The sequence below is a fragment of the Aegilops tauschii genome, chromosome 6 (assembly GCF_002575655.3).
Source record: "Aegilops tauschii subsp. strangulata cultivar AL8/78 chromosome 6, Aet v6.0, whole genome shotgun sequence".
Taxonomy (NCBI): Eukaryota; Viridiplantae; Streptophyta; class Magnoliopsida; order Poales; family Poaceae; genus Aegilops; species Aegilops tauschii.
This window is the reverse complement of record NC_053040.3, coordinates 33,535,760-33,550,298: the sequence shown is the minus strand read 5'-3', so window position 1 is coordinate 33,550,298 and position 14,539 is coordinate 33,535,760. Positions and strand designations below refer to the sequence as shown.

The window sequence follows — 14,539 nt, the reverse complement described above, 5'->3', positions numbered from 1 at the left end:
TGGTGATACTATGCGAGCCTGAGATGTACTTCTCGCCCGCATTCTTTGACGTTATGGTGCATCTGCTGGTCCATATCATGGAGGATATCATCCAACTCGGGCCGACGTTCCTGCACAGCATGATGCCGTTCGAAAGGATGAATGGTGTCATCAAAGGATACGTTCGCAACATGTCACGTCCAGAGGGAAGCATAGCCAGGGGCTTTCTGACCGAAGAGTGCATCTCCTACTGCACGAATTATCTAGGCATCGAGAACCCCGTTGGTCTGCCCGTCAACAGGCACCTCGGCAGGCTCGCTGGATGGGGTCACCGTGAGGGTCGCCGCGAAATGCATGTCGACTTCGATGGTCGACTCGCCGACTTTGAAAGAGCAAACCTAGTCGCGCTACAACACATAGACGTGGTCGATCCTTGGGTGGTAGAGCACAAAACGTTTATTGAGAAGACGTACAATGACCGAGGCCAATAGAGGACGGACGGAGATATAATCAAAGAGCACAACTCATGTTTCACTCGTTGGTTCAAGCAGAAGCTTCTGTCGTACCCTTTACATGAGGATTCTTCCGCGGAAGAACAAATCATATTCGCCTTGTCACAGGGCGCCGAGCACAACCTATGACGTATGAGGCGTACGATATCAACGGCTACACATTCTACACCGAAGACAAGGACATGAAGAGCGATGGTTATCAGAACTCCGGGGTAACGATGGAATCCTACACCGGTAACGACAAGGACAGATACTACGGAAGGATCGAGGAGATCTGGGAGCTGAGCTACGCTGGAGAGAAGGTCCCGTTGTTCCGTGTCAGATGGGCCAAGAGCGTCATAAAAGAAGACCGGTATTTCACCACCATGGTTATACCCGAAGCCAAATTCAAGACCGCAGGCACGAACGTCACCGCGAAAAATGAGCCATGGGTACTGGCTTCCCAAGTGGACCAATGCTTCTTCATTACCGACCCGTCAAAGCCCAGTCGTGTTGTCGTGAGGAGAGGCAAAAGGAAGATCATCGCAATGGATGGAGTTGCCAATGAGCAAGACTTCGACAAGTACGGCGACCCGAAGATGGAACATGACGACGACGATGAAGTATCAGCATACACCACAAGAAGAAGCAGGATCACCCTACCTAAAGGACGTCCGTTCAAGAGAAGAACTCCATTTACGAAAAATAAGGGCAAGAAGATTGTGAACAGATAGCTAGCTAAGATCGATTGTATTTAAATTGTAGCCTTCATTTCTCGATTGTATTTCATGGGCACTTTTTGAACTCATGAATATTTTTAAATTTCATGAACACTCGATCTCGATCCCCCTCCATCTCGATCGCTATCCCACCTCGCCAGATCCGGTCCCCCTCGCCGCCGAGCACCCCCCGCACCCTCTACCCCGCTCCACCGGCCGCCGTCGTCGACCCCCCGCACCCTCCCCCGCTCCACCGCCGACGACGACCCCCCGCACCCTCCCCGGCCCGCTCCACCGTCACAAATGAATGCAACTAAAATTGCAAAAAAAAAAAACAAATTTGATTATATTTTCAAATAATAAATTTGATGATTTTTTTCATATTCATAAATATTATTACTGTTTTTATAAAAAATTATTACTGTTTCATATTCATATTCATTTTCTAAAAAATTATTAGATGCAACAAAAAATAATAATAATAAATATTACTAATGGCGCACCTCTAGCTGGTGCGCCATTGCTATATAAAAAAAAGTTTACTAATGGCGCACCGATCGTGGGTGCACCATTGCTATATAAAAAAACATTCTAATGGCGCACCGCTTCGTGGTGCGCCATTAGTAAGCTTCCCCCCACACTAAAATCCCCAATCTCTCACATTTCTCTCTAATCCCTCCCCTGCCTCATCTCACCCGCGCCCGACCACCATCGACCACCACCGCCCCCGTGCTCGCCGTCCCGGCCGTGCTCGCTGCCCCCGCCACACCCGACCACCACCGCCCCCAACGCCCCCTCCCCAAGCCGAGCGCCGCCTCCCTCGCCGTCCCCCCTCCGCCCGCGCCCGCGCCCTCGACGTCCTCCCGCCCAACCGCCCCCTCCGCCCGCGCCTGCGCCCTCGCCGTCCCCTCCCCCCGCGGCCCCACCTGGGTCAACCTCGTGCTCGCCGTCCAACACCGCGCGGCCTGCCCAGGAGGACCGCCGCCATCTTCCTCTTCTTCACCCCCCCCCCCCCCCCGGCGTGAGCTCGGCGGCGACAAGGAGTGGCGACCGCAACGACCCCGTCGCCGGCGTGATTCTCCCCCGCCGGACTCCACCCCCGCCGCCCCCGCGCCCCCCACCACTGCAGCCGGCCGGCGCCGTGTACGCCCTCGACTGCAGGTGAGCCCCTCCCCTCCACTTCCTTCTTCTTCTTCTTCCTCTTGCCCTCAACCTCTGCTCTGAGTCTCGACCGCTGTGCAGGGCCCATCCATCTCCGGCGAGCTCACCACACCGCGCGAGCTCAACGACCGCTGTGCAGGGCACCTCCACGCAGGTGACCCTTCTGGGTTTTTGTTTGCTGTTGTAGCTGTAATGTAATTTCAACATCAATAATCTATTTTATTTTGATATGTGTGTTCTGTGCTTGCCTGTAGTCAGATAGGAGCAGAGGATCACAGCCTCCCCTGCTGTGAGATAATCCCCTGATAATTAGACGCACCCGCTAGTAATGCTCCATCTTCGTCTTGGTCATTGCTTACATCTGCACATAAAATCTATAGCATTAAGACAGCTGTGGTCTATTTGTTGTTATCGCCAGCAGCATCATTTGCTTTCTAATGATGGTATGCATGCTCGATGCTTGTCTGTAGTTTGGTAGGTGTAAAGGATGATACACTTGTCAGTTTGCGGCTAATCGCCTGCAAACTTCAACAGCAAGAATGGCCTTTATCTGCAAGTATCGTTCAGCATTGCTTACATCTGCACATATATGAATCCTCGGCTGTGACCCATTTGTTGTTATTGTTACATCATCATTTATTTTCTGATGATGGCTTTGCGTGTTCGGTGCTTGTCTGTAGTTAGATAGGAGTAAAGGATCACAACCTCATTTGTTTGTGGGCTTAATCACCTGTGAACTTTTATAACAGAAGCATAAATGGTGTTTACCTGGGAGCATTGTTCACCATTGCTTATATCTGCACATATGGTCTATTTGTTATTACTACAGCACCATGTATTTTTCTGATGATGGCAGTTCGGTGCTTGTCTGTAGTCTAATAGGAGCAAAGGATCACAGCTTTGTCTGTTGTGGGGTAATCACCTGTAAACTTTAACAGTTGCTAAAAATTGTAGTAACCTGTCCACTTGACCCAGGAGATCTCCTTTGGTGTGGTGTTTAAAATGGTATCTGGATAGGCTGGTCATCTGTAGCGCAATGACATTTGCAAATTACTGTAGATGGCCTTGATTTCCTACTCCTTTTGCTGGTTTGTTAAGTCTATTCACCTTTTATTGGTTTGTTTGCCCCTTGGACTGCTAATGTGCAGTCTGTAGACCAAATGATTTGATTTGCCCTTATATTTGCCAGTATTTTTTTTGTGAAACATATATTTGCTAGTATCTAGTACTGCCCAGGGTATTTTGTTTGTCGTGTATGTGGCAAAGTGATTGAATACAAGGTCTATGCTGCAGTTCAAAGGTGTAAAAACATCATCATGCTTTATGAGTGAAGTAATGTTTGTTATACACAAATCTCCAAACTCTTTAAATGTGTAGGCTGGCATAGATAGATCATGGCCATGCTATGCACTGTGTAGGCTTCTTGGCCATGGCGGACGCTCTATTATCAACACAATACCAGCATGTCGATAATGATTTTGGCAGCAGTGTGAGGCAACAGTGTGCGGCGCAATTCCTTCATTGGATAATGATTTTGCAGGTACCCCGAGAGGCCCATGAGTTTGCCGGAATGTCGATTAACTTCCGTTCCGGCAAATTCGGGTACTCCATATGTCCTATTTTCAGCAAAGGTCATGCTGAAATTTTCCGTGAATTTTAGCATGACTTTGCTAAAAATAGGACATATGGGGTACTTGCGACTAATGCATGGGCCGGGGTATCTTAGTACTTAATTAAGTAGGATCAACTGCCTCTTGTGTTATTCATATAGAAGTGTGATATGTTTACTGTCTCTTGGTGTTTGTCCTTAATTAAGTAGGGTATATTATTAGAAGATACCCATATATATCAGTCAACCTAGGGTGCCTCGGCATCGATAAACCCTAAATGATGAAAACTTAACTTAGCATTTAGGGTGCCTCGGCGTCGACAAACCCTAAATGATAAAACCTTGGCTTTTAGGGTGCCTCGGTGTCGATGAGAACCTAAATGATGTACGCTTAGGCTTTTAGGGTGCCTCGGCGTCGACAAACCCTAAATGATAAAAGCTTAGCTTTTAGGATGCCTCGGTGTCGACAAACCCTAAATGATGAGACCATGATCTTGTTCCTTGACAATAACCAACTTTTTGACCAAACTTTTTTCCTATTTAGAGCGAAACATGGCCCACAACGATGAGGCCGGCGGTTCGGGCGGCAAGCAATTCTGGGAGCTGTCCCAGGAGATGGAGGAAGAACCTCACCGCTATGAGGACGCCGCCGCGGAAGACACCGATCCTGACTACACAACCCCTAGTGGCGTCGGGGATGACACCACTAATGGTGCCGCCGAGGATGCCACCACTGATGATGGCGGCACACGCACAGATGGCAGCCAACCGAAGAGGCAACGGAAGGATCAGCGCCCGAACGTGCTCGGCACCGTCAAGGAGGAATTTACTGAAGTGAACTCCAACGGGCATCCAACGGCGCCCAAACATGTAGTCAAGGGGTACTCGGTTCAGCTCGGGTGCATTCTCCGGAGCACCGTCTCGATCAACACCGAGAACCTAAGGCATAAGGACCGAGGGAATTTGCGCAGCCTCCTCTTCACGAAGCTGCACGAACGATACAAGTTCCCCGCTGAGTTTGCAAACACACGCCTCTCAGGGAATAGAGTGAACAGTGCCGCCCTCACGAGGATGAGCACGGCCCTGTCTACATGGAGAAGCACGGTGAAGGCAATGATTGAAAAAGGTGACAGATATAAGAAGATCAAGGCGAAATATCCTTTGATGAGCGAAGATGACTACAAGGAGTTCAAGATCAAGTGCGAGAGCAGCGCAACCTCCGAATCAAGTCAGTGGGGGAAAGAAATGCGGGAGTTGAACTTAGGGGTCCACCAACTCGGTCCCGGTGGTTACAGAGTGGCGGAGCCTATATGGGACAAGGAGGACGCGGAGCGTGCCGAGCAAGGCCTACCGCCCCGCTTCGAGAAATTACGTGACAAGCAGACCAGGAACTTTGTCAGGGCCCGGTACAAGGAGGACCCGGTAACAAAGGAGCTTACCACAGATCCGAAGACCAGGGCGCTTGAGCTTGTTCCGGTAAGGAATACACCCCCGCGTAATTAGCTCCATATGGTTGCATTCTAATTAATGAAGCCAAATTTCTAAATGGTTCACATTCCTTCCGCAGGAGGCTGAAAGTAGTAGCGCGGGGTCGTCTCAGAGCTCCCCTTTTGACACCCCTTTAAATAGGGCGTTGAACGTAATGAAAAACAAGGATAAGCTCAGTAAGCCGTCGTCAGCTGGTCGTGTGGCCGGCAAAGGCTTGTCCACAAAATGGTCGTCATACTATACCGCTGGTGGGCGAAAGGAGAAAAAGACCAGCTCGGAAAGCCTGTCGCGCGAGGTTCAAGAACTCAAGGCACAAGTGGGGCGGATTCCGGAGATTGTCCAAGAGCAAGTGCAACAACAACTGGGAACGACGCTCACCGCCATTGTGCCTACCTTGATTCAGGGGCTGACGACATGGATTGCGGGCGGCCAACAGGGGCCTCCCCCGGTTCCTAGCTTCATGGCCAGCAACTCGCACAACGCACAGGCGGCGCCATTGGTGTCTCCGGCGGAGGCGGTATTCGTGTCTCCGGCGCCGGCACGGGCATTGGAGCTTAATGCACCCGGGTGTACGCCGGCCGGCACCTCGCCAGCAAGCGGCCCCTCCGTCAGTTGCACGCGCACGCCCGCCGTTGGCGGTGCCTCGACATTAGCCGAGCTCGACGGCATCACGATAACTAAGCCTCTCGGCCGATGACTTCATCTCCTTGCCTTTGACTGGGCATCCCTGACGCCCTACATGTTTTCGCAGGGCGCCACCGATGTTCCTTGCACTCTCCTGCACTTCGTGGGTGGCGAGTTGGTCGATGTCGCCAAGGGCAGAATCGTTCAACCGGGCAACCGCGTGTTCCACGGTAATCCGATGCCACCCACCTTGTATAGGGTTGAACTGGTTCGGGTGCTGCCAGGCTGCGACGAGTTGTTACCTCCGATTCGACCCGCTGGGGCCGACGAAGATGATGTGATGACCCTCAGCGCCTGTGTAAGCTGGCCCCTGCTTTGGCCGAAGAGCCAGATTCGTTTGGGGGCGGGGGACACCACTCCACAGACAAGACCGCCAGTCGTGCCAGCGCCAAGCCATGGCAAGAACGCCGCAACGCTACCGGACATGCCGGACATCCCTATGGCACAGGATCCGGACATGCCGGACATCCCTATGGCACAGGATCCGGGCGACGACGACAACGACGACGGTACATTTTCCAACGTCGATAAGTACTTTGCCGAACATGGGTACGGTGACGAGTTCTGCGGGCCTCCTTCTCAAGAACCCAACCCTGAAAAAGACGACCGCGATCTAGCTGGTACGGCGGAGAAACCCAATTGCAACAGGCGTCGTCTGGCGTTCAGTTCTCAGGAGACGCCTCCAGCTGCCGCCTTCACCGAGCCTCAGATAGCTGAGGTGCCAAATATTATTAGCCCTAACACGCTCAAGAAGGCGGTCTGTGAGCAGAACTCGATCCCATTACAGCAGATCAGGAAGAAGGGACGGAAACGAAAGACTAACAAGGGTGCCAGTGCGAGCCAGCCGGCACCGAGTACGATCCGTGCTCAGGACGGGCCACCTTCACCTAAGGATATCTCGAGGAGGGTGCATGTGGCGGGTAGGCCGATGCTACCGACAAATATGCTCAATGCTGCAACCGGTGCTATGCGGAGTCTCCATGACAGTATTCTTTCTTTGGAGAAGCGGCGTCTCAGAGAGAATGATGTGGCATACCCGGTTTTCGTGGCCAAGGTGCCAGAGGGCAAGGGCTTTGTGGATAGCGCCGTCGGGGGTACGATCGTCTTGCGGTTTGATGACATCTTTGCTATGCTTAACCTTCATCCGCTGCACTACACCTTCGTTCGGCTGTTTTCGCTGAGTATGGAGATGCGGATCATTAGAGAAAAGACCCCGGACATTGTGATAGTCGACCCCTTCTACATGCGTGCCAAGATCTTGGGCAGCGCTGGGGACCGGCAAGTCACGAGTTCACACCTCGAAGGCGTCATTCTGGCAAACCCAGATAAGGATAACTTCCTCGTGCCTTACTTTCCCGAGTAAGTCATCTCCTAACCGCCCCGTAACATATGATTTCTTAGATTTCGATCGTTCTTTTTTTTCTAACATTCTGTGTTCTGTGCAGTGACACACATTGCACACTCATCCTCTTAAGCCCGAAATATTCCATGGCCACGTATTTCGACCCGGACCGTGACTCCAAGATAGACTACACAAATATCAAGAAAGTTCTTGATGATGCTCTCCCGGCTACGCCGCATCTGGAGGCACCTTTAAAAGGCCATCTCGTAGGTACGACAGGCACGTGTTCACCCACAATACGACGTTCCCCTGCGTCAAGCAGCCGCCTGGCGGTCAGAAGGATGCCTACTACGCCCTCCATCACATGCGGGCGATCGTACGGGACCATAATCACCTTCTGCTACCAAATAATCTCAAAGATTGGGCCGCAAGCTTGGCGGCAATCCAGGACGCGGACATCCGACAAGAATTCTTTCGCATCCAGTCGGAGTTTGCAGAAATCATCCATCAAGATGTCCTTCGTACCTCGGGGCAGTTCTACCTCAAATTTCAACCCTCCAACAGTGAGATAGACACAACGCTACAAATGCAGGCTGACAACGCCCGTGACTTCATGACCATCACGACAGACGGTGGCTTCATCCACGCTCCGGTCCCATGAGTCGAGTCGAAAGTAGTGATGCTATGTGTAGTTCTGAAACATTGATTAGCTCATGTTGTAATTAAACTTTAATGAACTTGTATGTCTCTTTGGTTTGGACAGTCGTTCAACTTAGATGTAATCGATGCTATTTATTAGTAGGAGCATGAATCGTGCTATTAATGTCTTGCTTTTCTCTTCCGATCCTTTTGTTGCATACTTATATATTGCTTATGTATTGTCTATTGTTTGGCTAGTGCATAGAGATGCCGTCGTATGTCGTGTACAAGGGTAAGGTTCCCGGAGTCTACGACGACTGGGAGGAGTGTCGGAGATAGGTTCACCGTTTCAGCGGTAACAGTTACAAAGGGTACACCACTAGGGCGGAGGCGGAATCTAGATACGCGCGCTATCTAGCGGGAGAGAGGAGGGAGCATTGGAGGAAACCGGATGAAGACCAGTTTCATCGCGATGATGCTCATCGTGATGACCGCAGCTCTCTTCTATGTGATGGTAGTTTAGATGATCGATATCGACTTGTAATGTGAAGACAAACTCGCTACTCGCGGTCTGGAGACTTGTAATGTTCTATCTTTGTTCGGTCTTTTGAATTCGGAGACTAATATGATGAATTGTATTCGGAGACTAATCTTCTATTGTATTCGATGAATCTGATGTTGCTGTGTGGTGCTGCTTATATTCTGTCCAATAATATATTTTGTAATCAGTGCAAAAATCAGAAAAGAAAAAAAAATCCCTAATATACATACTAATGGCGCATCACCCCAACGTGCGCCATTAGTATGCCAAAGGATACTAATGGCACATCACACCGCGGTGCGCCATTAGTAAAAAATACCAGATACTAAAGACGCACCAGTAGTGCGCCATTAGTAAAAAATACTAGTGGTGGTACTAGTGGCGCACCAGTAGTGCACCATTAGTAGGCAAAACTGGTACACCACTAGTAGGCCTTTTCTTAGTAGTGGGGTGGTCAAAACCGAAGCGAAACTATGTTAAACTAAATGTTGATAATGCTTTTGATTTGATTCTCTGAAGGGTGCGGTTCGTGCTGTGATGCGAGATAGCAATGGAAGATTTCTTGCAGTGAGCAATAACAATATTAATTTATGTGTTGATACCTTAACACAAGAGATCAGAGCGCTAAGGTTCAGTGTGAATCTGGCCTAGATAACATGCCGTTTGGGGAATCAATCATAATATAACAATAATAATATAGTTAGAGCATCTATAGCCAGGCGTCCCAAACCCTTCTTAAACACCTGGGTGGCCTGCCCGGTCACTGACTAGTCACGAATTTTTTACCCAGATGAACGCCTCAAACGGGCTTTAAACGTCCGGGCTGACCGGCACCCCTCATATCTAGCCCAAATATGGGGCGGATAAGGGGGCGCCCGGGCGTGTCGGCCACGTCGGACCTGGCCCACGCTGGCCCACCCGTCCCCACATATATTCGTCCCCACCCACGCGCCGGACCAAACCCTAGACATTTCACACTCCTCTCCCCTCCTCTCCCTCTGCCACCCGAGCTCACCTCCGGCGATTTTCGACCATCTCCGACATGGCGGGCAGCGGATCTGACTCCGACCAGTCTAGATCCGTCGACTGGGGTGTCATCCCGTGCGGGTTGGAGGAGGCAATGGCGGTACACATTGCACTCCGCCGCTCCCAGCAGGACAACGACCGGTTGACGGACGGATCTGTCCGGCATGACTCCATAGTGTCGTCTCAACGGGCGCTCGGGTCCTCTAGGGCTGGATCATCGCGGTCCCAGCTGCCGGAAAATCTCTCCTTCCCCATCACCGGTCGGGCAGACTATGAGTGCCACCGGGAACAGGCAGCCGTCATGGGAAGGACAGGATAAGGGCCGTCGAGGCCCGTATCGCGGCGGAAATGGCGGCAGCGGAGGCGGCTGATGAAGTGGCGGGGGCGGTCGCTGAGGAGGAAGCCATCCACGCCCGCATTGTGAAGAAACGGCAGCGGAGGAGCACGCGCGCCCTCGCCCGATAGCAGAATCGGGCAGTCCGTGCCATGGCCGGGCTGCCACCGAAGGAGGAGGAGGACAGCTCCGGCGAGGACAACTCCGACGACGAGCAGATCCGGCTCGATCCCTACTGTGTCTTCAACCGATACTTCCGCGAGAAGGACGGCAAGGGCGTCGGGAAGGGCAAGGGCATCCGTGGATGGTCTCCACCATAGCCAAACATGCCAAATTTTGATAGTCCCATGGCATGTTAGTAGTGATGGAGTAGCCGGATGATGTGTGCAATCCATCACCGTAGTTGCATGAGTTTGTATGGATTTGAGATATGATAATTGAGGAGTGCGGATGTGGATTACATTATTTGAGACGTGACCAGTCAGTGTCCACAGACACGTCATCCACGCATCCGCGTGCGTTTAAGGGACCGGATTTGCCCATCACGGCTATAGATGCTCGGCTCCGATGGATTTCAGAAAAGTTAGTGAAAACCACCAAATCTTGTACTAGGATCTAGAGCGATGTTATGTGCTACAAGATTGGCGAGTGGCCACAGATGACCGACGCGACGTCTAAGGAATGTCTGGCTACTCAATTTTCATGTGATTTTCGATACAGTGTAAAGCGGGCCCATCTCGTCCGCACGATACAAGATAAGATTGCATGCATACACAAGGCTAGCAGCTAGCTAGGTGACCACGACGGGGACGGCCCTGAGGGGCACCGCGAGCGTGTTCACCGTGGTGAACTTCTCGGTCACGTCCATCTCGTCGGCCGAGACGCCGTCCGGGAGCCGCCACTCGAACGCGTGCAGCAGCGACGCCAGCACGAACGGCACGACCCGCTCCGCCATCGGCAGGCCGGGGCACAGCCGCCGGCCGGACCCGAACGGGAGGAACTCGTAGTCCTTGCCCCGGAACTCCACCCCCGCCGACTTATCCAGGAACCTCTCCGGCACGAACTCGTCCGGCCTCTCCCACGCCGCCGGGTCCCGCATGATCGCCCACACGTTGAAGATCACCGTGGCTCCCCTGGGCACGGCGTAGCCGCCGATCTCCACGCCGTCCTCCGCTGCCTGGTGCGGCAGCATGAGCGGCGCCACCGGGTGCAGCCGCATCACCTCCTTCACCACGGCCTGCAGGTACGGCAGGTTCGCCGCGTCGGGCTCCTCGAGGGTGTCCGTGCCCTTGCCTCCGAGGATGTCCGCCATCTCCGCGCGCACCTTGGCCATGGCATGCGGGTGCCGGAGCAGCTCGGCCATCGCCCACTCCACCGTGATGGCCATCGTGTCGGTCCCGGCCGCGAACACGTCGAACAGTATCACCGTCACCTTGTCGCGACCGATCTTGCCTGCGGAAACGAGCTCCAGCAGCGAGTCCAGGAAGTCGCCGTGGGCGTGCTCGCCCTTGGACGTCCGGGCATCTGCCAGACGGCGGTCGATTATGCCGTCAAGTATGCCGAAGACCTTCTGGTAACGCGCCCCCGCCCAGCGACGCCAGCCCTGCAGGTCCAGCGGCCGGAGGAAAGGGAAGATGTCGGAGACGTTGGGCTTGGCTAGCGCGGCGATGATGTCCTCCACGACCTCCCGCAACCCGCTAGCGGACTCGCCGCCCACGTCCACCACGTCAACGGAGAAGAAGGCGCTGGACACGAGGTTCAGCACGCCGCCGTACACGGCCTGGCCGACGTCCACCTCCTCCCCCGCGTGGCGGCGGAAGTAGCCCACCATGTCGCGCACCTTGCGCTCGCGCACGCCGCGCGCGGCGGCGAGGCCACGCGGCGAGAATATGTGCGAGGCCACGATGCCGCGCAGCGTCTTCCAGAGCGGGTCGGAGCTGGGCAGCCAGATCATGGACCGCCCGGAGTTGCCGACCGCGTTGGCGGCGTCCGGGACCGCGCGCGCGGCCAGGTGGCGGTCGTACCTGGTGTAGGCCTCCCGCGCGGCGTCACGCGAGGAGACCACCACGGTGGTGACCAGGCCGAGCTTGAGCTTCATGACGGGGCCGTGGGCGCGGGCCAGGCGCGCCAGCGTGTGGTGGAGGTTGCCGCCCAGGTCGAGCAGGTTGCCGAGGACCGGGAGCGGCGTCGGGCCCGGAGGCTGCCGTCCCCCGGTGCCCCCGCTGCGGGCTGCGCTGGTCAGGTGGTAGAGGAGCGCGGCGGCGAGCGTCGCCCATAGCAGCCAAGCCTCGCTCTGCATCGCTGTGTGGCCTGCGATAGTACGTACAGTACGTCAGTACTGGGTGGTGTGCTCAGGCAGGAGGCTGGCCAGTGGCCTTGTATAGTGACGGCACGATAGAGTGCTGGTGCGGTACGGGAGTGCGATGCCGTTTGTCTGGTTGACAGAATTTTGTGGAGGTTTGAGAGTGATGTTTCTATCACGTGCTCCCTCCGTATCATAATATAATACAGTATGTTTTTGCATTTCAATTTCAAAATCTTCTTTATTTTTGACGAATTTTGTCTTCTTTCAAATCATTACATCATGTTTCTTTCGATCTGATGCATTCCGCAAAAAAAAATTATTACAAGATGTTTCTTTTGGGCCCTATCTTGTTCCGAAGTGTGACGTAATATTTCGTTATGTACTAGCAAATCCACTTGAAATATGTGCACTCTTATTAATTGTTGGTACACAACGAAACATTATGATATACATTGAAATGGAAAAGAAAGATACTATGATACATTATGGAACACTATGAAATCAAACAATTTTTGTCAGAAACTAGAAAATGCGGCACAAATCTTGAATCGGTGATATGCGATGGATACATGCACGGGATATCCTAGAAAATGGTAAAATATCATTTCTCCTACATTCTTGCACAATTGTGTTGGTTAAGGCATTCCGTAGCCGGTGGACCCATGGTGTGCCTTGATACACTTATAGGTTCCTTGTGTTGGGATTTGGTCGGTCCCATATCGTTAGCATGTGCCTCCAGTTTACTCACCTACACCTTATTTTTGTCAATAACCCACCCCCCCCCCACACCCCCCCCCCCCCCCCCCACACACACACACACATACACAGTCATTGTCATTATCCACATCCTCTACCTATTGATGCCACTCATCCCACTCCCTCATCGCTCCCCTTCCTACACCATGGGGATCTCTGCCGCCCAGATTATGTGCCTTTGTCTTCACCTTTGGACCGCCCTCCGAGCAATGCCGACTAGCCTTTTGGCTTTGGGATCTTCCTCATCATTGGTGATGACCCATGTTAATTCCTCGCACTAGAAGATATCTGACCATGCACTTGCCGCCTCCACCGCCAACCTATTGCACAAAATGAACACAATTTTCATTCTTGGAATCGTCTTCGAAGATGTCGCACGGTACTCTCTGGTAGCGGATACCTTAGCGGTTGAGGAGCATGATTGGCTCGATGCCAAAAGTTCGTATGCCGATATTTGGCAAATGCCAAATGTTGACTAGTGATTGGTTCCCTACCAATTTTTCTTATCAACCTCACCAAAAAATTACCAGCTTTTGACGACTTCTGGTTTTGCCAAATGTTGGCCTCAAACATTTTGTTTTTTTTAAACGGAATGGCATCAAAGATAAAACTAAGTAGGGCATGGCCAATGTATAGTCCCAGACCTACTGCCCCATGAGCCAACTAGGTTTGGATGCCACCATGGGTTGAAAGTACGTAGATGCCTCAAATCTATTAGTGTAGCTTGCTTGCGGAAAAAGCAAGGAAAAAGATAGATATGTGGTCCGGACGCATAGGCAACAACTCACCCATCCATCGTGGCTCACGCCATGAGGATACATGTGTGTTAGATAAACGTGAAACCGGACGGTGCTTCAACTCTATGTGCTGATGTAGCTGGGTTGGGTGCTGTCACCGTAGTTCATGCCCTTATGCTCGAGGTATAAATAGGCCAGCGTTGCATCTCTTCAGCTGTTTTACGTTTTCAGTTTTCGCCTACTTTTCCTCCTAGTCCGTCCCAATGTGTGATTACCTTTTTCTTTTTCTATCAACTCCCTTCATTTCTAAATATAAGTCCTTGTTTAAACATTTCAATATATACTACATTTGGATTTTTTTTTTTCAAAACGGAACATTCGGATGTATTTTAAAGTGTACATTCACTCATTTTACTTTGTATGTTGTCCGTATTGAAATCTCTTAAGGGCTTAGATTAGGAACGGAGTAGGGTATATAAAATCGCAGAAGAATCCTACACTCTGGCGAGGTTACGTTGGAACAAAAATGGATGCAAGAACGCTTGGCGCCCGCTCAGCCCCCTGTCGCCGCAGCGGTGTCCCAGGCCTCACGCTCACGGGGCCGCCGCTCCCCAGGTTCCTGCTCGTGGATGCCTACTCCTCAAGCTCCTCCGCAAGCTCAAGTGTGTCACTTGCCGGCGCCTGCAGTACCTCGGCCTGGTGTCACCTCTGGGATCGGGGTGATTCCA

At 52.3% G+C, this 14,539-nt stretch overlaps 1 protein-coding gene across 1 annotated transcript; it reads right to left on the bottom strand.

The window, feature by feature from the left end:
* Positions 1 to 10,688: 10,688 nt before the first annotated feature.
* On the bottom strand, positions 10,689 to 12,417 carry LOC109747310 (cytochrome P450 76M5). Its single transcript, XM_020306390.4, has one exon. The coding sequence runs from the start codon at positions 12,310 to 12,312 to the stop codon at positions 10,804 to 10,806; it is 1,509 nt and encodes a 502-aa protein (XP_020161979.1). The 5' UTR covers positions 12,313 to 12,417; the 3' UTR covers positions 10,689 to 10,803.
* Between the last annotated feature and the right edge of the window lie 2,122 nt (positions 12,418 to 14,539).